Genomic DNA, 22,509 nt, shown 5'->3' on the forward strand with positions numbered 1-22,509 from the left:
GCACGAACCTATATAGTTTCAAAACAGGGGCATTTTGCCAAATATTTTTAAAAATAGGGGTGAAAGGCTAGAATCTCCTATTAATGTCACGTTTTTCCTATTCTTCACTCAATTTTTATGCTTGAACTTTTCAATGGTTTTAATTACAGGTTGTTCTTGAGTTAGAATCTCCAAGCCCTAAACTTGTGATACAATCAGTTAATCAACCAGACTTCAGATGTCAGTTGATCAGCTAGACTTCATATGGAGATCAGGTAAATTGAATATGCATAGGCTATAAGATACCATGTAATAAAGATCACCATGATTCTTGTTTGTAAACATGGAAAAGGTAGAGCTTAATTGTTGACCTCCTAAAGATCTTTCCCATGCTTGGTTGTTTATAGCAAAGGAGAATGTGTTATTTTTTTTTTTATCCTCTAGAGGACATTTTTCAGTGTGAAGGAGAATAGACAGATGATAGAAAAGGCTGCTGTCAGAACAATAGAGAGTCTGGTAGGGGTTTAGATCGGGAAACTGCAAGTGCAACCCCTACCCCAAAAAGCTTCCTGGAAGAATCTGTCTTGAGTGTTGATTTTTGTCTTTAATTTTGTGTATTTTTTGTATTTTTGTGTGGGTTTTGTTGTTGTTGTTGTAAATAACCCTCAAACCAAAGGCAAAGCTAAAAATGCTTCAACTTTGTGATTTTTTCTTTTGGCGTGTATGACTTAACTGTCGACTGTAATGTTTAAGATTTTGATTCGCAGACATCCCGTGTCTTAGTGGCACATTTGGTTTTGTTATGTATCATCCTTTGCAATTAGTATTGAATAATCAGTCATATTGACACATTACTTGAAATTATTATTATTTTTTTTTTTTTGCGGAAAAATTGAAATTATTATTTAACTAGTAGTTAAGCAATGCATCAATAAAATTAGTAAAAATGTATAATATTAAAAATGATACCATAAACTAAGATTGAGCATTGTTTTAAATTGATCGAGCCTGTGAATTGCTTGACATGACCAATCGTTATAAACTCGAACAACATTAATGCTCTTTGTTCAATGTAAATCAACAATGTCTTCTCTTTTATTCTGGTTTGTATTTCAACTTCCTGTCAATCTTACAATTCAAAATTTTTAAATATTGCCAAGCTATTCAATGTAAATTGACAATAATGTCAATCTTTTATTTCATATGTTTTGTATATTGTCTTATATAAAGTTTGCAATCCAAAAACCTCAAAGTGGGATGACAAGGGTATTACAAAACATTGATACATTAGCTTCATTTATTCTTTTTAAATAACTTGATAGGTGAGAGGGGAGGGAGGGATTTTAACTTTTAATGTCTTCATTAACGGGACTTGTAAATTGAGCTATAAGCTTCTTAGAATTAATATCATAATATGTCAACTTCTAAATATAAATCAAATAAGAAAATGTTAAAGCTACTATATTAGTTTAGGTAGTATTTATTGCACTCAGTATGTGTAAATACACTTTTCAAATGCTCTTAGTCGCGTTTTTAGTGTATTTTTATAGTGTGTAAAACATACGGTATGAATCATATGATAGTGATTTTGATTAGTTTCACATTAACAAAATAATAAATTATTTTTTAATTATTTTATTTTATTTTTTGTCTCTTAAAAGTTCACACGTTAGTTTCTAGTAATAATATAGCAAAATTTGTTATCAGCTAATAAATATTAAACAAAAGCAAAAGGTTATCATTTCAAAAAAAAAAAAAAAAAAACTCTCTCTGACAGCAACAGCCAACGGTCCCACGAGACGTTTGGGTTTGGCTTATTGCTGACTGAAGCATTGAGAAAGAAGCAAAAGGCTAAAAAAAGACACAACTACCGTGATAAAACAAAGACACACAAGTTCCATTGTAACATCGTTCGTCAAACTCCAAATTTCTCAGCAATAATAATGGCGAGGAATCGAAACACAAGAACCAAAACTACCTTCTTCTTCTTCACCCTCTTCACTATCACAGTCTTCTGTTACTTCACCCCTGTCTTTGGCTTTGGTTCTTCCCCTTCACTTCCCTCTCACTCCCACCATGATCACTCTCACCACAATCAAGTAAGTGTCTTTCCCTTCTACCTCTTTGGTCTTTATAATTTGTCCTTGTAAAATGCAATTCCATGTGATTTTGTTTCTGGGTTAGTTTGACTCAGTTTCAAAGGTTGATGGTTTTGTCTTTGTAAATGCATTTCTGGGTTGTATTGTTTCTGGGTTTTTGACTTCTGGGTTTGCTTGATTCAATTTCATTGGAAGTAATTATTAGTTGTACTTGCCTCAGGTGGAGTGTGTGAAATGAAAGCAACTTTTGATTTTGTGAAATTCGTGTGGAAGGCAAGAGTCAAGAGAGGAGAATAATTTTTAACACATTCATTTTGGATAGGTTTATGGTTCATTCAAGTCAAGTTTTCATAATTTGGAAATCAATACTGTGTTTAAAACTTATTCTTAATTTTATGCTTTTATTTGTTCTTCAGCTAATAACTTGATTTTTTAGTAAGAAAGTGACTTTCTTTGTGTGGACAACGGCTTACGAAGAGGAATATACTGTTGGTTAATTGGTGTTGCTTGTGTAAGGGAAGTGGTGAATTCGTGGACCATCTATTATTCCGTTATTCAGTTGCTTATGATTTGTGGTCCTTTGGTTTTTCTACTTTTGAAGTGCTTTGACTAATGCCACAGAGGATGTTAGATGTCTAGTTTGCTGGAAAGGGTTGTATAGGATGCATAGTAATAGCGTCATGTGGTTTGTATTATGTGGGTGATTTGTAAGGGGCAGAACAATCAAACTTTGGAGGGTGTGGAGAGTTTTATCATGGAGCTTAAGTTTAGTCTTTTTTGCGTCTTTTATTTGAACTTTGCATGGGTTGGGGGGTTACTGTAACTCTTTAGTTGATTTCATTGATAATTTGAACTTAAGTGTGCAATTCTTTATGAAGCTCTCCCATTTAAGCTTTCCTTTCATTAAATAAAATTTTTATAGTGAAAAAAAGAAGAAGAGAGATTCTTAGTTAAATGTTATAGCTTGATGGTTTGCAATTAAAACTTGACATTGTACTGCCCAGGTTTTGCTGATAATTGAATGGGATAGTCTTTTAGCTGTCAATCATAGACATGTAGCATACTTTCATGCTTGCTATACTCAACTGTTTTATTGACTTTGCAATTATTCTCCTGATTTTGAAAGATGCTGTGAGTTTAACTGGGTGAAATTTTTATTCGCTTGTTCTCAGGTTACTGCTCGAAAGTTTGAGATTGCCAATGACATGTTTTGGAAAGATGGACAGCCATTACAGATTATTGGTGGTGACTTGCATTATTTTCGGGTTCTCCCAGAGGTGTTCTTATAGCAAAATTGTCAGCAATTAGCAACTTATTGTTTTATTTTAGTGAAATGGCTGCATGCATCTGTTTTAGCTTGTGCTAGAAGGGAACCTCTACTAGTGAATGATATATAATAAGATCTAGAAGATTTATAATTCAACTGAACTTAACCAATAGGGATCAACAATAAGATGCTAAAAATATATATAGGATATGACAGAGAAAGTTGAATTTTATTGAGCTTCTGTAAAGTCTTCACTTTACATAGTAAATGTATAGTTTCAAGTTTCACCATGATAATGGAACCTATGGAGTTCCACAAGTTGCACATACAAGCAAATATTCCCTTAATATGCTGTACTGAACTGACAAGGTTTTGTAATTAGTATTTGTCCCATAGAATGTCTTTGTTCAACACAAAATACCTCAATCAGTTAGACTAAACTTTTTCTTGTTGTGATGTGGTTTTATCTTATATCATTGCAGTACTGGGAAGATAGATTATTGAGAGCAAAGGCTTTGGGTTTGAATACTATCCAAACTTATGTTCCTTGGAATTTACATGAACCAGAACCTGGAAAGCTAGTTTTTGAGGGGATTGCAGATATAGAATCATTTCTCAAGCTCTGCCACAAACTTGGCTTTCTTGTCATGCTTCGAGCTGGGCCTTATATATGTGCAGGTCAGCCATAACTGTTGGATCTAGGAGCTTTCTAATATGTATTGGGCTTTCTGAAATTATGTATGCATGACTAGGTTACTAGGTAACATATTTGAACATAATATCTGACATGTATCTGCACTCAGTGCATAATGAAGCTGAACATTTATTTTATGTGATCAATATGATCACCATTATGTAATTTTTTTTAAATTAGAAATAATACATTTAATGATATAAGCTTAGGCTGTATTGTTTCCGGTGACACTGTGAGAGTATCCATGAACATGAGATTTAGAGTTCGTTTTAGTGTAAGTCAGATAATCTTTATATTAATACTTTAGGAAATTACAAAGCACCCTGCTTTACTTTTAAATCATGGAACTCCCCTGAATATTGAAATGTGACACATTGCCCCCTGAATTATGAAGTGTGAAACATTACCCTCTTTGGTGCGGATTAAAATGATATTATTATGTTCAAGTGGTAAAGCCTGTATTCACACAACTCAGCCTTCTTTTTAGCAATGCCCTACAGTAAGCCTCTATCCAGCAAGTGGCACACTACCAATTCAAAACCCTAACTTACCATTTGAGTTCGTCACTCACCATACTTGCAACCGTAAACCACTATGAAAATCTCCACCCACCCTAAATCAGGTTAGGGAGGATGGAAAAAATGAAGGAAGGAGATAGTCACAAATTCAATTTAATCCACATCACAAGGAGGTTATATGTCACACTTCGCAATTCAATGTGGTTTTGTAATTTACAGGTAAACCATAGGGGACTTTTTTCCCCCTAATACTTTTCTTTTCATTAAGACTTTCTCCTGCAGTTCATGGTACATATTTTTTTGGGCTCATTGTAAAGTACTTATCGACTGATGATACCTAGTACTGCTTCTGATCCCTAATCTTCATACAGAATAAGACATATGATTTGCAAACATGTCATTTCTTAGTTCTTACTTGGTGAACATTTTCATGCTCATGGTTGGGTTTATAGAAAAGGGTGACATGACTTGTATTTCTTCTTTCAAGGTCACTTCGACACAGCATTATAACTTTGCTAGTATCTCCATTTCAATTTCCCATGGATGATTGATGATGGACATTTTTTTATTTATTGTTACCTGCATCCATGGGTCATGAACCCATGATCTCACCTTCCACCTTGCTTGTAAAAGGGGAGAAGGTGCCTTTTGAGCCAGAGGTCATAGCCCATAAATTAATTTTCTTGGAGGTACTCCTATTCTATCCATCAAACTTGATTGTTCTTCCAAAAAGTTTCTCATCCTATTAGAGTTGCAAATTCCCCATTTTTGTATTACATTTATGAGTATTTGCACAAAGAGGCTTTTCATTTGGGCCTGGTACGAAGAGTGAATGTAAAAGTCCTACTTTTTTACTTATGTTGTTTGTTTGTTTTTGTTTGGGGGGGGGAGGGGGGTGGGAAGGGGGGGTGTTGAAATTGATCATGAGATGATATTTTGTTGATATGACAATTAACATTGAGAAAATTTCTCTTTGTTTCAGAATGGGATTTGGGGGGTTTCCCTGCCTGGTTACTTGCCATAGAGCCAGCTCTCAGACTAAGAACATCAGATCCTGCTTTCCTCCACTTAGTATGTTTTCTTTTTGTATGGATGTTTTATAAGTTACAAATATCATCACATTAAATTGGTCTCTTTTGAACATTTTGCATCCTTAGTAAATAGGTCTCATGGATGTCATTTTTATTTGAGTAGAAGATGACAAGTTACTTATCAAGACACACACGCACAGAGAGAGAGAGAGGTAAAATTTTGATCAATGTGGTGGAAACCCTAGCAGTAAGTGAGTGGGTTTTTTCTTATGAAGGTGGTGACCTTATTTGACAACCAAAATCTATATAATATGAATTTAACAATCTAACAATTGACAAATAAAGTTACCAAACCTCAAATTATAATTGAACTCCAAATAAGTGAACTTCCAATCTATTAAAATATCCACAACTAAAAACCTATAAAGGTCATAATCCAAGCAATGTAAAAACAATTAAGACCTATGATTAAAACTAATCACAAATAGAATAAATATCATAGAAGCCTTAATTTCATCAAAATTTTCAAATGCTCTATTTTCTAGCACTACTAAGTACTCTGAGGCTTCAACTTTCAATTAAAAGAGAATAATCAGTGAAAGAATGAGTTACATACTTCAATAAGCCTTGGCTTATATATGACACGTGATGGAATAGGGCCAAGCTAAGCATGAATATTTGGAATTTCATACTAACATAGCAGTCTCAAATATAGCTTAAAACTAAGCGAACCATTTAAATACGTTCATTCAAAGGCACATACGAAAATTTGACTAGTATACAATGTTAAATTTATAGGTATCACATAATCTCATATACCGTCTATGAGTGGGTGACCACCATCTAACCCTTGATGGTGATAAAACTTGTGTGCGGGTTTACACAGATATTGATTAGAGTTAAAAAAACATATTATGGTTCACATATAGCATATTTCATAATATAGTGATGTTTATAGGAAATACAAATAATTTTCTAAAAATCATAAGAATCAATCCAAAACTTGATCTTATATGAAAGATCACAATTTGATAGGAATTGATCATAAAGATGTAGGATGCTTAGCCCTCCTAAGAGCACCTAAGGACTAAAGAGTTTATGAAATATTTTAGGATTTTAAAGTATGAAAACCCAATTTAACAAAAGAAACATTCAGTATTGGTTCTAAAGCGTGGAATATAAATATAAATCACTTTAGACTAAAGCAGCTAAATGAATAACCAGCTTTTGTAGAAAAACTTAGTTAAAAACTCAAATGTTAATTAAAGTGGTTTAGTTGAGAAAATCATCTTTAAAAAGAGATAATGATTGTTTGACATAATGATATTCAAAACTTTCATATTCAATACTGTTAGAATAAAAGTAAAATGATCAAAGTCACCCTTTCGTAATAGTCTAAGTTTTTGGAACAAGTGATAATTTATCACAATATTATAGTAGGGATCCTGAGTTTGTATTCAGTCTCCACTTTACTTCCCATTAAAAAGTTAAAATCCCACATGTTGGGCCCCACTTATTAGGGGGGGTTCTAGACACACTTGAGGGGGAGTGTTAGAATAATGGTTAAATGATTAAATGATGAAATTCAACATTTTCTAATAGTTTAAGCTTTTGGGACAAGTGGTAATTTACTAGATACTATAAAATTATTTTAAATAATGTTCAAATCATAAATTTTAACACTTTTTTTAGCAATAAGTTTTGGCCTCAAGGGGAGGGGAATGGAGATTCAAATTAGTGACCTTAGCTTCATGAGGCATTGTCCCACCCAATTGTGCTACCCCTTAGGGTTATCATAGATTTTAAAAATACTTAATCTGAAAAACCTAATTAGCAAAACTCATGCATAATCACTTATATTTCAGACCTCCACAACATGTAGAGAGTTCAGCATTCTTGTCTGTAGTCTCAAGTTGAAAGCTAATCGTGTCTGACTTCAGTCTCTGAAGAAAATCATGCTTTTCATAGTCTCTAAGGGTGCCAACTTCTAGGTAGAAGTTGACTGTAGTGCAGTTACTGTCAGTGCTAAGTGCACTTTACTGAGTCCTTCGGTAGCACAGACTTAAAAACTGAATTTGGGAATGAATTTTACTTTCACACTGGAAATCTCAATATTTTAAACTCATTACCTAAGAAGTTAAACTATTCACAAATTGGAGCAAGTATCGTAGCTCGAATTTTTGTTTTTGTTTAGGGACTGTTTTAGTTAATTTATTTGGGTGGATTTTGGGACTGAACAAAGATGTTTTAAGGTAATTTGAAGGCTTCAAAAGTGGTTACTAGTTGTTAGTGGCTAAACAAATTGGGGGAATTTCAGGTTTTGGGACTAGTTATTAGATAGTTTTAATGCACGTGTTCAAGTTAAACATACAAACTTAATATATCCTCAATTTCTAACTTTTGTTATAAAGGGTACAAAATGGAAAGGTCCTTCCATTTCTTTCCATGTAACAGATCTTACTAAAAATAATGGAAAGATAAGTTGAAACAATTTTTTCAACATGTGTGTGTGTGTGTGTGTGTATTACAAGCTAACCTTTGCTCTGTAAATTTATGGTGTATTGAAAGAAATTATATTGCAAAATGTTGCATTTAATCTGTGTGTGCTATTGTTAATCTGTGTGTGCTATTGTAAGATACTAATTTATAAGGCCATATGGAAGGTTCTAAAATGAAAATGAAGCGAATGCTTTTAGCTGACAATTCTATTTTGTAGCTTCTGCTAAGTTTCAATGATTTTTTAGTTTACTCTTTTGAATTATAAAATTATTGTATTTCTTTTGATTGTTCTTAACTATTCAATGTTTACCATTAAAATATAACTATTGTGAACTGTTTAAGGTGGAAAGATGGTGGGAAATCCTACTTCCAAAGGTAGTTCCTCTTCTCTATGAAAATGGAGGCCCCATTATAATGGTTCAGGTATGTGGATTTGTTACTTTCTGACTAGAATTTTTCCAGTATAATGGATAATGAATGGGAAAATTTCAAAGGATTTTAATTGAAATATCAGTTCCAAAAAAAAAAAAAAAAATCATTGCAAAAGAATACTCTTGATAGAATTCAGTTATTTTTCCTCCCTTTCTTTTGGAAACATGGTTTGGTGAATCAAGATTACTTCTCTTCTGTCAACATTTTTGGTAATAAACCTCTTCATCTTCCAGTTATATGACTGAGGAAAATACCATAAAAAGGAAATGGAAGATCTTGCAGATGTCTATATAGAAAGTTGGGTTAAAAAAATATGAAAACTTCCTTTCACTATCTTTAACCTTTGGAAATAGAATGATACTCTTAAAAAAGTGTGCACATTATATACAATGGCATTCCTAAATCAAAGAACAGAAAATTTATGAACATGATCTTGAAGGCATCATAATCATAGTTCAAATTTTTGAGGTTTTCTTAAAAAAAAAATTACATTTTTTGATTTTAATGATAGTACGATACCACTAAAGTGAGGTTATTTCAACAGATTGAAAATGAATTTGGTTCAAATGGAAATGACAAAGCTTATCTTCATCACCTTGCCACCTTGGCCCGGGGTCATCTTGGAGATAATACAATTTTGTAAGAGGCTTGCTCTATCTTCGGACTAATCTTCTTTGTTCTACATAGAAAGATATCAATGTTAATCTCATAGAATTATGTATGCATTTGCAAAGTTTCATTCTTTTCAGTGCTTGATTTATTGCACAGTACCTTCCATAATTTTTTTGAAACTTTAGCATGGGCTCATGAACGCACACCTTTGGCTAATTTAAGCATGTTTTCCTCTATATTAACAAAAGGGGTTCCAAGTAATGTTTCGGGTATACACATTGAATCATTGAGTTCTTGTTTGACCATTTATCTTTTTTCTTAATTTGATCTTAATTGTTTCAGGTATACTATAAATGGAGGGACAAGGGAGAAACTTGATAGAGGAACAATTCGTGAAGATAATGTCTTTTCAGGTAAAGTTAAACATCAATGTACTCTTAATTTTCCAAGTTGTGAACATTGATCTTTCTCACATTTTTCTTTATTTGTTATCATGTGTTTATTTATTCGGTTATTAATACATATTTGACGTATATTTTTTGTTTGTACGTGAATTTCCTTCTATTTGTGCATGTGTGTGGGTATGTATCTGTATATGAATGCAAATTACAATCATCTAAGTACTTCGCTCATAACTTACTTTTTCTCTCTGATGTGTAGCGGTTGACTTCCCAACTGCTTCTGATCCTTGGCCAAGATTTGAGTTACAAAAGGAGTTCAATGCCCCTGGAAAGTCACCACCACTTTCAGCGTATGTGTCTTGCTAATAGTTATTATTTTTAGATTGATCACTGGTTCAATCTCATTATGCTTGTTGCTTCAGGGAGTTTTACACAGGTTGGCTTACACATTGGGGAGAGAAGATTGCAGAGACTGATGCTGATTTTACAGCATCTGTCCTCGAAAAGATTCTGGCAAGAAATGGTTCTGCAGTGCTATATGTATGCTCTAAAATTCTAGCATCTTTTTCCATTAAGTAATCACTTTTATGGTAATACTTTGATCTAACCTTTGTAATTTCCAGATGGTACATGGTGGTACAAATTTTGGATTCTATAATGGGGCGAATAGGGAAGATGAGTCTGTTTACATGGCTGATATCACTTCCTATGATTATGTGAGGAAAATATTAACTTGTTTCTTATAACTTCTATATTGAATTCCTGTTTTGCAGCATACACAAACTAATTCATGGTTTTCCAGGATGCACCGATTAGGGAATCTGGTGATGTAGACAATGCAAAATTCAAAGGTTGGTATCTAGTAGTTTCCCCTTTGAGCTGGCATGAATCAACTCAATTTTATGTTGCAAGTCATGATCATGGAAAAAGATGGTCTAATTATGAAATTTCTACTGCTTTCAGCACTTCGAAGGGTTATAAAGGCATACAGTGCAGTGCCTCTTCCTTCAGTTCCTTTCAATAATGAAAAGACAGGATATGGGCGTATTCACTTACAGAAAAAAGAGTTTTTGTTAGATATAGTTGATAGGATAAGTTCAACTGATGTAGTTGAATCTGAAAACCCAATGTCAATGGAGTCTGTGGGACAGGTGGGTAAGAATCATATCCAGCGGATTCCTTTGAATATAGCTTCTTCATAGAGATCCAAAACTGCTGAATGCTAAATGTTGTTGAAGTTGAATGTTCTTTGTGTTCAGATGTTTGGGTTTTTGTTATATGTCTCTGAATATGCTGCAAAGGATGATGGGAACATTCTGTACATACCAGAGGTGCTGCCTTCCCTTTAGTATTTTTATGCTGACTAATTCAATGTTTGCTTTCTTGTTATGAAATCAGAATAATAGACATTTCTTTCTATTATCCAAAAAAGAAATGCTATTATTGTTGCATGTTAGAAATTAGAATCTAAGAAATTTCACAGGAGAAACTGCTCTAAAATATATTATCTGCAGGTGCATGACAGAGCTCAAGTTTTTATATCATGCTCTTCTGAAGATAATGGTGGAAGACCTATATATGTTGGCACAATTGAAAGATGGTCAAATCTAACACTTGGCCTTCCTAAAACTGAATGTGTCTCCAACATCAGCTTATATCTACTGGTGCTTAACTACTCAACTACTCTCCTTTTGTTGTTTTTTTTTTTTTGCTTGGTAAATGCGGGGCTCAAACCCCGGAGTAATAGGTTGCTTACAAACCGGGTACCAACTCGCCTAGAAGTGGTGGTGGTTACTCTCCTTTTGTTGTTACTACTATAATAATCAAGCAATTTGGCTTAGGGTTTTAAGATTGTTCTATTTACTGGCTTGGATTAATTAATAAAGCTAATACTAATTAAGAGAATCAATATCCTGTGAATTCTTTGATTCTATTATTTGATACTATAAATTAATCATATTTTCCATTCTGAATCTTTTGTATTCTTGTAGGTTGAAAATATGGGTCGCATAAACCATGGCAACTACATTTTTGACAGGAAGGTAAGGCAACTTGTAAAATAGAAAGTTGTATTTTTGTTTTTTTTAAATATGATCTGAGTCAAGAAGTTATTGATGTTTGTAAATGCTATTAATCCAAATATCTTTATATATTCCTTGATTGTGGATAGAAGAGTTTCAGTCACACATAATGTCATTGTACATTGTGTATCCAAAAGAGTGCATTTTGGAGAACTACTTCACTGAATTATAATCCTTCGTATTCAAAGAATATTAATGTAGGTTAGAAGAGAATTCTGATGGTTTGAACTTATTTATGTTAAAAACAAAGAAACAAATTCGTTCATGTGTTGGGTGATACAGAAGACAAATCCTTTGAATCTCAGACATAACTGTGAAGCATATGTTGCCAAGATCATTGTAGTTCAATTGGAACTTTCAAGTGTTTCTAATAGAGACATCTAAGGCTCAAATCCCCTCACCACCAACTATCAAATTATATGTAAACCCTTATATGTCTTGTTTACTTATTAAAAAAAAAAACTGTGTCGCGTGTTTATCTATACAATTTTTTTGAATAGTTTCTGTAAAGTTGACACTAACAATAAAAGAAAGTAGCTATCAATTTAATGTGTTACGTTACAAAACTTAATTTGTAAAAAAAAATGTTAGAAGACTAAAATATGAAACATTAAAAGGATCTTATAAGGTAATACCAATACAAGTCCAAACTACAAAATAAGGATTCATTTTTTCTTGCAAATCTTATAAGGTATCTCATCTTTTTAGAAATTTCTAGATCTGACACTGATTCTTTAAATCACATTGCTGAATAGTAACAAATCATAGTCCAGGATGGTAAGGATTCATTTTCACTTCAATGAACTTTGGCTCAAATCTTCTTCCTTCTCTCAGAAGAATGGGCAAGGGGTGAGGTTTTGGGTTCAAAATCCATTTGGTGTAGGTATAATGTACCAATATAATAAAAAATCATCATCACCATCACCATCACCTTTGTCATCATCGTTATTTCTTTTCTGAACAATTGGTTATAATTATGTATGTTTGTATGTATTTATGAATGTACGGTTGTATACACACTGACACACAAGTGAGATAGTCTCTGTTCTATAATTCTTTCCTGTACTTCCTAACTGAAATTTCAATATTTCACTTGTTTCTCATTCTATTGACATCTTTAAAATGACAGTTCCTCCTGCTTCAACAAAAAATATTTAACTGGTCTTTTTTGCTATTTTGGCAGGGTATTTTGTCTTCTGTTTATCTGGATGAGAGAATTCTAAACCAATGGAAAATGATCCCAATTCCTTTGAACAACCTGAATGAGGTCCCAAAAACCAATCCCATCATTCAGTTTGCATATTCCGAGTTCACAGATGTATCAGCTCACAGAGGAGCCAAAGGTAAAATCTAGTCTGTTCTCAGATAATGATTAAAAAAAATTGATTCACTATTCTACTCATTACTTTGTTTTTTCGAGTTACCATCCCTGGTCATTTTTTGTTTAGTCAAATAACAAGTCCAATACATGTTCCAAGTATGCATTAGTTGTTGACATTATGAATAATTGAGAGAAGACCATTGATGAATAGCCATTAATGTTCCATATGCAGAGAATGTTACAAAAGAACCAGCATTCTATGTCGGCCGTTTCTCTATTGACAAAGTAAACCTTGTTAATGACACATTCATATCATTCAGAGGTTGGGGTAGAGGGATTGCATTTGTCAATGGATTTAATATAGGAAGATATTGGCCGGTAAACTTCCATTTCCCTATTTTATTTTGTTCCTTTTTGTGTTTTTCTTGCATGGTTTGATAGTTTGTTTTGTAGTTAATGTACTCATTTTCTTGACAATTGGTATCTTTTTGCAGTTGAAGGGACCACAATGCAACCTTTATGTCCCTGCTCCAGTTCTTTGTCACGGGGAAAATGTTGTGGTATGAGATATCCAAAGCTATTGTTTTCACCCTTTATTTATCACATATTGATGTTCTCTTTGTGATAGTTTTCCTGTCAAATTTTATTTTATTTTATTTATAAAGTCCTGCCAAATTATTTAGCCTTAAATTATTTTCTAGCTTAGTGATTATAGCTGGTGCTGGCTTTATGTATAATAAAGTATACTTTATAGATTATAAAATTGGCGAATTGCAAACATGTCACAAGCTGGTATTATTTGGATGATTTTTGTATTGCAAGGGAAGGCCCTAACCTTTTGTCTTTTTTAGCCATGTTGGTATAAATGTATCATGCTTAGTCCCATAAGCAAAATAGGAGAAGTATACTACATTTGTCTCTCTGGCATATAACATTTATTATTATTAGAAAAAAAGAAAAAAAAATGCTCCTTGCCTCCTGAGATGTTAACTCATATTATCTTCCCCTTTCAGATTTTGATACACTAATGTTGTGTTTTTCCAAGTCTTAATGAATTTTTTGACGGTTTTGTTTACAGGTTGTACTTGAGTTAGAATCTCCAAATGCTGAGCTTGTGATAGACTCAGTTGATCAGCCAGACTTCACATGCACATTAAGTAAATCAAACTTGCATCGGCTGGAACAAACCACGTACACCATTTAATACAGATTACTTTGGTCCTTTTGCTTGAAAACATGGAAAGGTGGAGCTTTTGATCTTAAATTTGGTCCTCGAGACCTCTCGAAGATCTCTTCCATGCGTGGTTGTCTATAGCAGAGAAGAATGTACCATTTCTTGTAATACCCCTTAAACCAAAGGCAAAGCAAAAAATATACTATGTATTTTTGTGTATAACTTGACTGTACAATGATTAAGATTTGTATTGTATATCCATTACAATTAGTATTGAATACACAATCATAAGCACGCATTAATTAAAAATAAGTATTTAACTAATAATAGTGCAATGCATCAATAAAATTAGTAAAAATGAATATTACTATAAAGTTTTCTTTAAAAAAAAAAAACACCAATAAGGGGCAAAATCAATCAAATTAGTTTTTTCATAAATAAAATAATTCTCTTTTAATGTTGAGCTACTTTAAATACAGTGTGCATTGGATCACTACTAAATAATTACAATATGAGAGCAAACTCGATAAAATTAGAAAAATATTACTATAAAGGATAAAAATAAACCATATGATCCCCATGGTCTGGAAAACAACACTAACAAAATTAATAGGTCATTATGAAGTATGAACAATTGCTATAAACTTGAACAACATTTGCACTCTTCATTCAATGTAAATCAAACATTGTCTATGCTTGAACAACATTTGCACTATTCATTCAATGTAAATCAAACAATGTCTATTCATTTTATTTCAAATGGTTCGTACATCAGCTTCCAGTCAATCTTACAATTCAAAATTTTCATATATAGCCAAGTTGTTGAATGTAAATCTACAATGTCATCTCTTTTATTTCATACGGTTTATACATGGTCTTACATCAAGTTTACAATTCAAAAACTTAAAATATAGCCAACTTTTATTCCACACACTCAATGGAACGTGGCTCTACTACATAATTACTAGCTAACCACAACTACAAAAGGTCATTTCGAAGGCTGCTTAGACTCATCCTTTTGTTCCTTCTTTGTTGACACAGCTGCAGTTGCTGCTGCTGTCATGGCGGCAGCTGCTGCACCTATCTTTACACCACCTGCAGCCTTCATTGCACCAGCTATTTTTGCAAATGCTGCTAGTCCTCCTACGAGTATAGCCCTCAGGGCAACTGTTGGTTTTACTTCCATAAGTACTACCTGCAATTGCCAACACCATTAAATTTGGATGGTTGTACCTACCATAATAAACTACGGATAAATGTTAGGCGAACCATAAAACAGACAAGATACTTTTTATTTTTCTTTTTGGTCTGAAAAGAAGTTTTTAATGGAAGTTTTTTTAATCGAAAAATTACTATAGACTACATAGCTAGTAATAGAAGCACTTCCTCCCCCAAGAAAAAAGAAGAAAAATATGTCATCAACTACATAATCTAGGATGTCATGATCACCCTAGAATTTGAGTTGGGAACAGGGCTGGTACCTAGGTCTTATTCTAGACCCAAAAAAGACATAACAAATCTCAAGATCTATGTTAGACCTGATCTTCATCCTAGAATATGTCAAAGTCGTCAAAACAGGTGTGTCCAAGGTTTACAAGAGGTTCAAATTAAAGATAAGAATATTAAAATTGATTTTACCTTTCTTTTACCTGTCTTCTAATATTGATGAATCAAAGTATAAGATATTATCTCCAACAAAACTGATGCAGGGAACATGGTCACAATTAATACTGGTGGATTGTATTTGGTTTGGATTTTATTTTTAAATTTATTGTAATTGACTGCATTATTTTTATTTCTGTTTGTTGTAACCTTGGAAGCTGTTACTTAAACGCTCCTGAAAAACACTGGCACATTGAATGGGATAAATAATATTTGAATTGATAATGCATCCTAGCTTGGTGGTTATTCCAAGCAACTATAGGTTCACCTAGGGCTTAAGAAGGTTCTAAAGGTTGAAGTCTAGGGTTTTTCTTGCTCTTCTTGTTAATTTTATACACGTGTTCCCTTTGCAAACCTTAGTACATTCTGTTTTCTGCAGGAAACCACGCAGGTCATAGAGCTATTAAATAGTGAATTTCTATTAGGCTTGGCCTCCAACTCCACTTCAATTCCCCTTTTACATGTAACCAAATCAGCCTATATGGCATATTCCCACCAATTTTTTGTGTTATAGAAATTATTCTGCATGTCTTGGTAGATACAAAACTGATTTAAGGTATTCAACCAACAACTTAATCTTGAAGTTAAATATCAAATCCAACACACTTTTCCATGCAACCAAATTCAGCCTTGTGGGCAACAGTGTCAAAATATATGATATTAAAAAATGACTGCAGACTACCATCCCACACCACCACCCACACGGTTATGAAGTCTCCATAATTGGGTATCCTGAAAAACCACAAACTATACTAGCTAAATCTGATGGCATCTCAACAGCATTTATTTTCTTGAGATAAAATATATATATATATATATACTTTTTTTTTTTCTTTTCAGAAGACTATTGTTTTTTCAAGGCATTCCTGCATCATAATTACAATTGGAGAATAACTTCATATCTGGCAAATCACATCTACTCATGGTAATCAGCTGGGAGTGGTGCACTCAAGAACCTAATGACATAGGATAATCATCACCAACAAAGACTACCAAGAAATAGCATAGAAGGAAAGGACCAAAGGCTTTGCAAAACTTGGCTCTTCCAGAAAAGGTCTATGTTTTCCAAGTTATCCAACAAGATTCACTCCCCCTCCACCTTGGTCTTTAAAAGTGATGTGGGCCTGATCAATATATTTGGTGTTGACTGTTAAGGACGGATTGACTACATTATTCTCACATGTTTTCTAGTTCACTGTTTCAATGGATTGCAGCACCTTGGCGTGCTTGCAACAGCAACATTGTTTTTGCTTCACCAATCTCAGCAGCCGCTTGATATCAACAAAGTGTTTCAATACTAAAAGATTATACCCACAAGCATAACATGATATGTTCAGAAAGAACAACACCCTTCTCAGTAGAATTTAAAAATATGCTGATTAATGACATCCTAATTGTGGCAATACTAAGGTTGTTAAGAGAGCAACTACCGGAACACACCTTGCCCTGGCCTCTCTATTTTTCTTCCAGAAAACAGAATAATCTAAGATACAGCATCCTGGAAGAAAAAAAAAATGCTGATTCTTGCTTAAGAAGAAGCAGAAAAAAGTACTGTGTACTAACCAAACATCACCTAAGTTTCCAGCCACTGATTTTGATTATTCAAACTGCATACAAATTATAAGAGACCCTACAAAGGGGCCAAAAATGAGGAAGAATACAAGCACATAAATTTGATCTGATATATGTTTTAAAACGAGTAACTCATGGGAAATAGCAACATTTACATTACATAGAACATAAGGCACTCAGAGTCGCTGACACCACAAGAAGACATGCATAGCTCTGCTATTTGCTCACATCTATGGAACCAAGCCTGGAAAAAGTAGCCAGCAGAGACAACATTGACAAAAAAAATCGACTTTCTGTTCCTCCACATGACATTGATTTCCCCAAAAATAAAACACATTCCTATATTCTTATTAGATTCTTTCTTGACTACAAAATTAGTTGGTTTCCACAAAATCAAGCAAATTGAACAAAACCCAGATGATATTTCCATTCATATATCAAGTTTCATTCGTCAAGAATAAAAATTTAGCACCAAATTTCACAACCCAAATACCATATACAAGAAAATGTAAAGAGTTTTAGGGAGTGAAAAACCAACCTAAAGAACTGGATCCTCTTTGATACAAAAGTTGAAGTTGTTAGAGAGAGCTGTACGGATTTCAAAGATTGTACAGTGTTTTCCTCTATCTCGGAGCAGGTGTGATTGTTCAAGCTCTCTAGCTTCTCATGGTCGCGCGAGGTTTGCAATAAATATTGATGGTGTAGCAAGCTAAACGACGACGTTGAATCAGGGACGCCACATTTTAAAGGGTTTAAAAAACGAGGAGAATATGATTTTTTTTTTAAATAATAATAATAATAATAATAAATAAAAAATAAAAACTTTTAGAGAAAACTAAATTGTAAAAAGTTTTTGGTTATTTTATTTTTTCAAATAAATTTTAAATTATTATTATTTTTTGGTAGAAAAAAAAATTAAGTATGCTTCGTGCTAAAGTATTAAGTATTAACACTATATTTAAGAGTTTATAAAAGAGTGGAATAGTAATAAATTTACTAGATTAGAAATGAATGGAAAGAAATTATGTATTTATTGTTTTATTGTTTGGATTTTGAAAGGAAAAGAATGGAATAGAAACTAAGGGCAGATTTGGTATACTGTAATAAGCACTGTAATGTAACAGCTATTCCTATAGTTTAGCTATTTAATAGTTTGGTTATGTTTTTATTATAGGAAATAGTTATTCTTTATGAGTAACTATTCTTTAAAATGAGGAATAACTATTCATTTTTAAAAGGGTTGTAATAACTATTCCTTATTAGATGTAATAATTTCTAGTATTAATATATTCCTAAATAAATAAACTTTCCATATTCACGTAACAATTGTGGAAATAAAAAATCATCAAAAAATAACTCATTTCTCTAAAATTTAAAATATATTATTTTCTAGGAAATATAATTGTATGAATGAGATATTTCCTAAAATAGATCATAAGTTTTATAATAATATTACAACTCACAATCAAACTAATGAATATGTTTGGAGTTCTCAAGTAAGAGCAGTTTGGCTTCTCTGTGGCAGTTATGCTTCTCTTCCTTGTAGTATATGGTTTCCCTTCTCTTTGAGAAGGAAGGTGGGTTCTCAAGTATATTTGTTTACTTGGAGATTTGTGTTGTTTTCAATTGGTGTCAGTTTGTATTTTTGTCTACTTTTGTTTCTTCAAGTTGTGTCGGTTCGTATCTGTTTCTTTTGTCTACTTTACTTGTTTTAATGGAGGATTTATCAACTCGCTGGAAGAAGTTATCTTTGTCAGAGTCTAAAGAAAATCGGGTTGCACTGAGAATTGAAAGGAAGAAGAGAGATTTTATACTTGCTGGAAAATTTTTCACCCGTAGAACATTAAATGTTGAGGCTGTTGCAAAAACATTCAGACCTTTATGGCGCACAAAAGCAGGATTCAATGTCACTGTGGGTGGTGAAAACGTTCTGTTGTTTGCTTTTGAATTGGAAGTTGATGCGGAAAGGGTTATCCAAGGTGAACCGTGGGCTTTTGACAGGCATCTTGTTGTCTTTGAAAAATTTGAGGGCTATGCTCCTATTCACACGTTGGGATTCAAAACAACAACCTTTTGGGTGCAAGTTCATAATTTACCTTTTCCCCTCCAAACTATTGAAACTGCTTTCAATATTGGAGAGACTATTAGGCCTGTAATTAAACCAAAAGATTTAGGCGAAATGTTGGGGCCGAATTTCATGAGAGTGAGAGTGGTTGTGGATATCTCAAAGCCTTTATGTAGGGGAAGGAAGATCTATTGGGATAAGGATAATGAAGGGTGGGCTGCTTTTATGTATGAACGGTTGCCGAATATATGTTACTGGTGTGGGTCTGTTTCTCATGATGATAAAGACTGTTCTCTTTGGCTGCGAAGCAAGGGTACTTTGACTGTAGCAGAACAACAATTTGGTCCGTGGATCAGGGCTCCTCTTTTCAATCCGGCAAAAAAGTCTTTTGTTGAAGTTAAAGGATATGAAGATGTGAACAGTGGTGCTGCTGGTGGTGTTACTTCAGATGCTTGGGCTTCTCATGGTTTGCTGGGACTGAATCAAGGCTTTGAAAACACTATCACTTCTTCAGATTCCCGTGCTACAAATGAGAATAGCTTGGTGCCTCGGTGTGAGGATGGGTCTATGGATGATGATGAATATGTTTCTTCCTCGTTGAAGCCATCTGAGACGCTGCTGGCTGTGAAGGACGATGCAAGGGTGGTTTCGAATTTTGAGGAGCAGTTACAAGCTTTAGATAATGTGATTAACATCTCTCCAGTGCTTCCAAACTTGAAAACCGATAAACTTGGTGTTGTTTCAGCCGCTGCTCCTATTTTTTCTCATGCCAAGTCATGCATTAACGTGTCAAAGGAAATTCAAGGATTAAATAAGGAGGAAGTCAGATATGTTGTGGACTCTGTGGAGGCAAGTGTTTCAGCCGCTGCTCCTATTTTTTCTCATGCCAAGTCATGCATTACTGTGTCAAAAGAATGTCAAGGATTAAATAAGGAGGAAGTCAGATATGATGTGGAATCTTTGGAGGCAATTCGGATTGAGGAATTTAAGGTTGGTCAAAACTCTATTACAAAAGAAAAGAAGAGCACACGTGGAAGGCCTAGGAAATATCCACAGGGGGAATTGTTGCATACTGAAAACATAAGTCCTGTTCATTCCAGAAAGTCTTCACAGGCAACCCGTACTCTCAAAAAAACTTGGAAACGCATTGCTGATAAAAAAGAAATTTCTGCAGAGAAGGCAGTAGCAGGTCTTGACATTGGTGAGAAGAGAAAGAGTGCTGAAATAGACAGAATGGAGGATCATTCTCCTGAAGGGGAAAAGAGGAAGAAGCTTGAGGTATGTTCCACTTCTCTAACGGCGGAGGTTGCTCAGTAACCCTGCCGAGCACAATGAGTCTTTTAAGTTGGAACTGTCGGGGGCTTGGGAACCTCCGAACAGTTAATGCCTTGGCAAAGGTAGTGAATAAAGAAGAGCCCATTATTGTCTTTCTTATGGAGACAAAGTTGAAAAAAGATTGGCTAGTTTTGATTAAGGAAAAATGCAAAATGAAAAATTGTTTTGTGGTTCCTAGTGTGGGAAATAGTGGTGGTCTTATTTTGTTGTGGAAAGAAGAGTTGAAGGTAGATGTAAGGACTTTTTCTCAAAATCATATTGATGCATGGGTGAATGGAGGGGAAGTTGGTTGGTGGCATTTAACAGGTTTCTATGGTCATCCCTATACGGCTAAAAGGCATGAATCTTGGGCAAAATTGAAGCATTTAAAAAGTACGACTTCTTTACCATGGCTGGTCATTGGTGATTTTAATGAGATTATGGGTCTCTCGGAGAAGGAAGGTGGAAGCATTCGTCCAAGAAAACAGATGGCAGATTTTGTATCTACTATTGATCATTGTGGATTGTGTGATTTGGGTTTCATTGGATCTAAGTTCACTTGGCTATATCAAACAACTAGTGGGATTCAAATACGAGAAAGATTAGATAGGGCTTTGGCTACTTTGGAATGGATGTCTCTTTATCCAACAGCTAAGCTTCACCATTTATCTTCTTCGGTTTCGGATCATTCTCCACTATCACTTCATTTGTTTCAACAACAGAAGAAAAGGAGACATAAAAAAAATTTTCGATTTGAATCAATGTGGTTGAAGGATTTGAGGTGTGAAATGGTTGTCAAGAATGCATGGGAAAGTGGTCAATTGATGGAGTCGGATTGGGTTCTTCACAATTGTTTGGAGAGGTGCAAAGTTGACTTGTCTTCTTGGAATGCTATGGAATTTGGTCATGTGGGAAGAACTATTAGGGAGCTTCAAACCAAATAAGAATGATTAGAGTTGCAGCCCATATCCAAGGAAGTTGTGGAAGCATTGAGACATACTTGAATTGAATTGAATTGTTGGTTGGATAGAGAGGATGATATGTGGAGACAACGATCAAGGATTAATTGGTTCCAAAATGGTGATAGGAATACAGCTTTCTTTCATGCCAAGGCTTCGGCTAGATATAGAAAGAATTTAATGGTGGGTTTGCTAGATAATGATGGGATATGGCAGATTGAAGAGGATAAAATGGAGGAGATAGCAATTGGGTATTTTGGGGATCTTTTCTCTACTAGTAATCCGGTGGATTTTTCTGATTTGCTCTTGGCTGTGCAACCTAAGGTGACTCATGAAATGAATAACTGGCTGGTTCGGCCATTTGTGGAGTGTGAAGTGAATGCAGCTTTGAAGCAAATGTATCCTCTTAAGGCACCGGGTCCTGATGGGATGCCTCCTCTGTTTTTTCAACACTTTTGGAGCACTAGTAGGGCGGTGGTCACCAAAACGGTACTTGATTTTCTAAACTTTGGTATTTCTCCACCTAACTTTAATGAAACCCACATAACTCTTGTCCCAAAAATTAAAGAGCCAAAAAAGATAACAGATTATAGACCTATTAGTTTATGCAATGTAGTGTACAAGATTGCTTCAAAAGCGATTGCAAATAGGTTGAAACGGTTTTTACCTTCAATTATTAGTGATACACAGAGTGCTTTTGTCCATGGGAGGTTGATTACTGATAATGTCTTGGTGGCTTTTGAAACTATGCATCATATTAGCCAAAAAAAGGGGGGTAAGACTGGGGAGATGGCTCTTAAATTAGACATGAGTAAAGCTTATGATAGGG

At 34.0% G+C, this 22,509-nt stretch overlaps 3 protein-coding genes across 5 annotated transcripts; 2 read left to right on the plus strand and 1 right to left on the minus strand.

Annotated features, from left to right (window-relative positions):
- The first annotated feature begins 1,838 nt into the window (after positions 1-1,838).
- LOC115988661 (beta-galactosidase 17-like) lies at positions 1,839-14,292 on the plus strand. Of its 3 annotated transcripts, none has more exons than XM_031112250.1 (19): positions 1,839-2,078; positions 3,251-3,355; positions 3,828-4,023; positions 5,540-5,628; positions 8,430-8,510; positions 9,064-9,158; positions 9,474-9,544; positions 9,792-9,882; positions 9,955-10,072; positions 10,156-10,248; positions 10,335-10,383; positions 10,496-10,683; positions 10,792-10,863; positions 11,047-11,196; positions 11,524-11,574; positions 12,797-12,956; positions 13,167-13,312; positions 13,429-13,494; positions 14,013-14,292. In XM_031112250.1, the coding sequence occupies exons 1-19, from the start codon at positions 1,923-1,925 to the stop codon at positions 14,136-14,138; spliced, it is 2,103 nt and encodes a 700-aa protein (XP_030968110.1). In that variant the 5' UTR covers positions 1,839-1,922; the 3' UTR covers positions 14,139-14,292. The 3 variants fall into 3 exon arrangements, with proteins under 3 accessions (XP_030968110.1, XP_030968111.1, XP_030968112.1); XM_031112251.1 differs by having other exon boundaries at positions 3,828-3,945; XM_031112252.1 differs by lacking the exon at positions 13,167-13,312 and having other exon boundaries at positions 14,013-14,106.
- Positions 14,293-14,827: 535 nt separating this feature from the next.
- LOC115989075 lies at positions 14,828-18,038 on the minus strand. The gene is made up of 2 exons (XM_031112738.1): positions 17,881-18,038; positions 14,828-15,303 (listed from the first exon to the last, which is right to left on the minus strand). The coding sequence occupies exon 2, from the start codon at positions 15,292-15,294 to the stop codon at positions 15,097-15,099; it is 198 nt and encodes a 65-aa protein (XP_030968598.1). The 5' UTR covers positions 15,295-15,303; positions 17,881-18,038; the 3' UTR covers positions 14,828-15,096.
- Positions 18,039-20,738: 2,700 nt separating this feature from the next.
- On the plus strand, positions 20,739-21,665 carry LOC115989960. The gene has a single exon (XM_031113822.1). It carries the CDS (start codon positions 20,739-20,741, stop codon positions 21,663-21,665), a length of 927 nt encoding a protein of 308 aa, XP_030969682.1.
- The last annotated feature ends 844 nt before the right edge of the window (positions 21,666-22,509 follow it).

This window comes from Quercus lobata, chromosome 5, assembly GCF_001633185.2.
Source record: "Quercus lobata isolate SW786 chromosome 5, ValleyOak3.0 Primary Assembly, whole genome shotgun sequence".
Lineage (NCBI taxonomy): Eukaryota > Viridiplantae > Streptophyta > Magnoliopsida > Fagales > Fagaceae > Quercus > Quercus lobata.

Coding starts and splice junctions, on each gene's coding strand:
- LOC115988661 (XM_031112250.1), top strand. CDS start 1,923: ATGGCGAGGAATCGAAACACAAGAACCAAAACTACCTTCTTCTTCTTC. Junction 3,356..3,827: donor ATTTTCGGGTTCTCCCAGAG/GTGTTCTTATAG, acceptor ATATCATTGCAG/TACTGGGAAGATAGATTATT. Junction 9,159..9,473: donor CTTGGAGATAATACAATTTT/GTAAGAGGCTTG, acceptor TAATTGTTTCAG/GTATACTATAAATGGAGGGA.
- LOC115989075 (XM_031112738.1), bottom strand. CDS start 15,294: ATGGAAGTAAAACCAACAGTTGCCCTGAGGGCTATACTCGTAGGAGGA.
- LOC115989960 (XM_031113822.1), top strand. CDS start 20,739: ATGAGTCTTTTAAGTTGGAACTGTCGGGGGCTTGGGAACCTCCGAACA.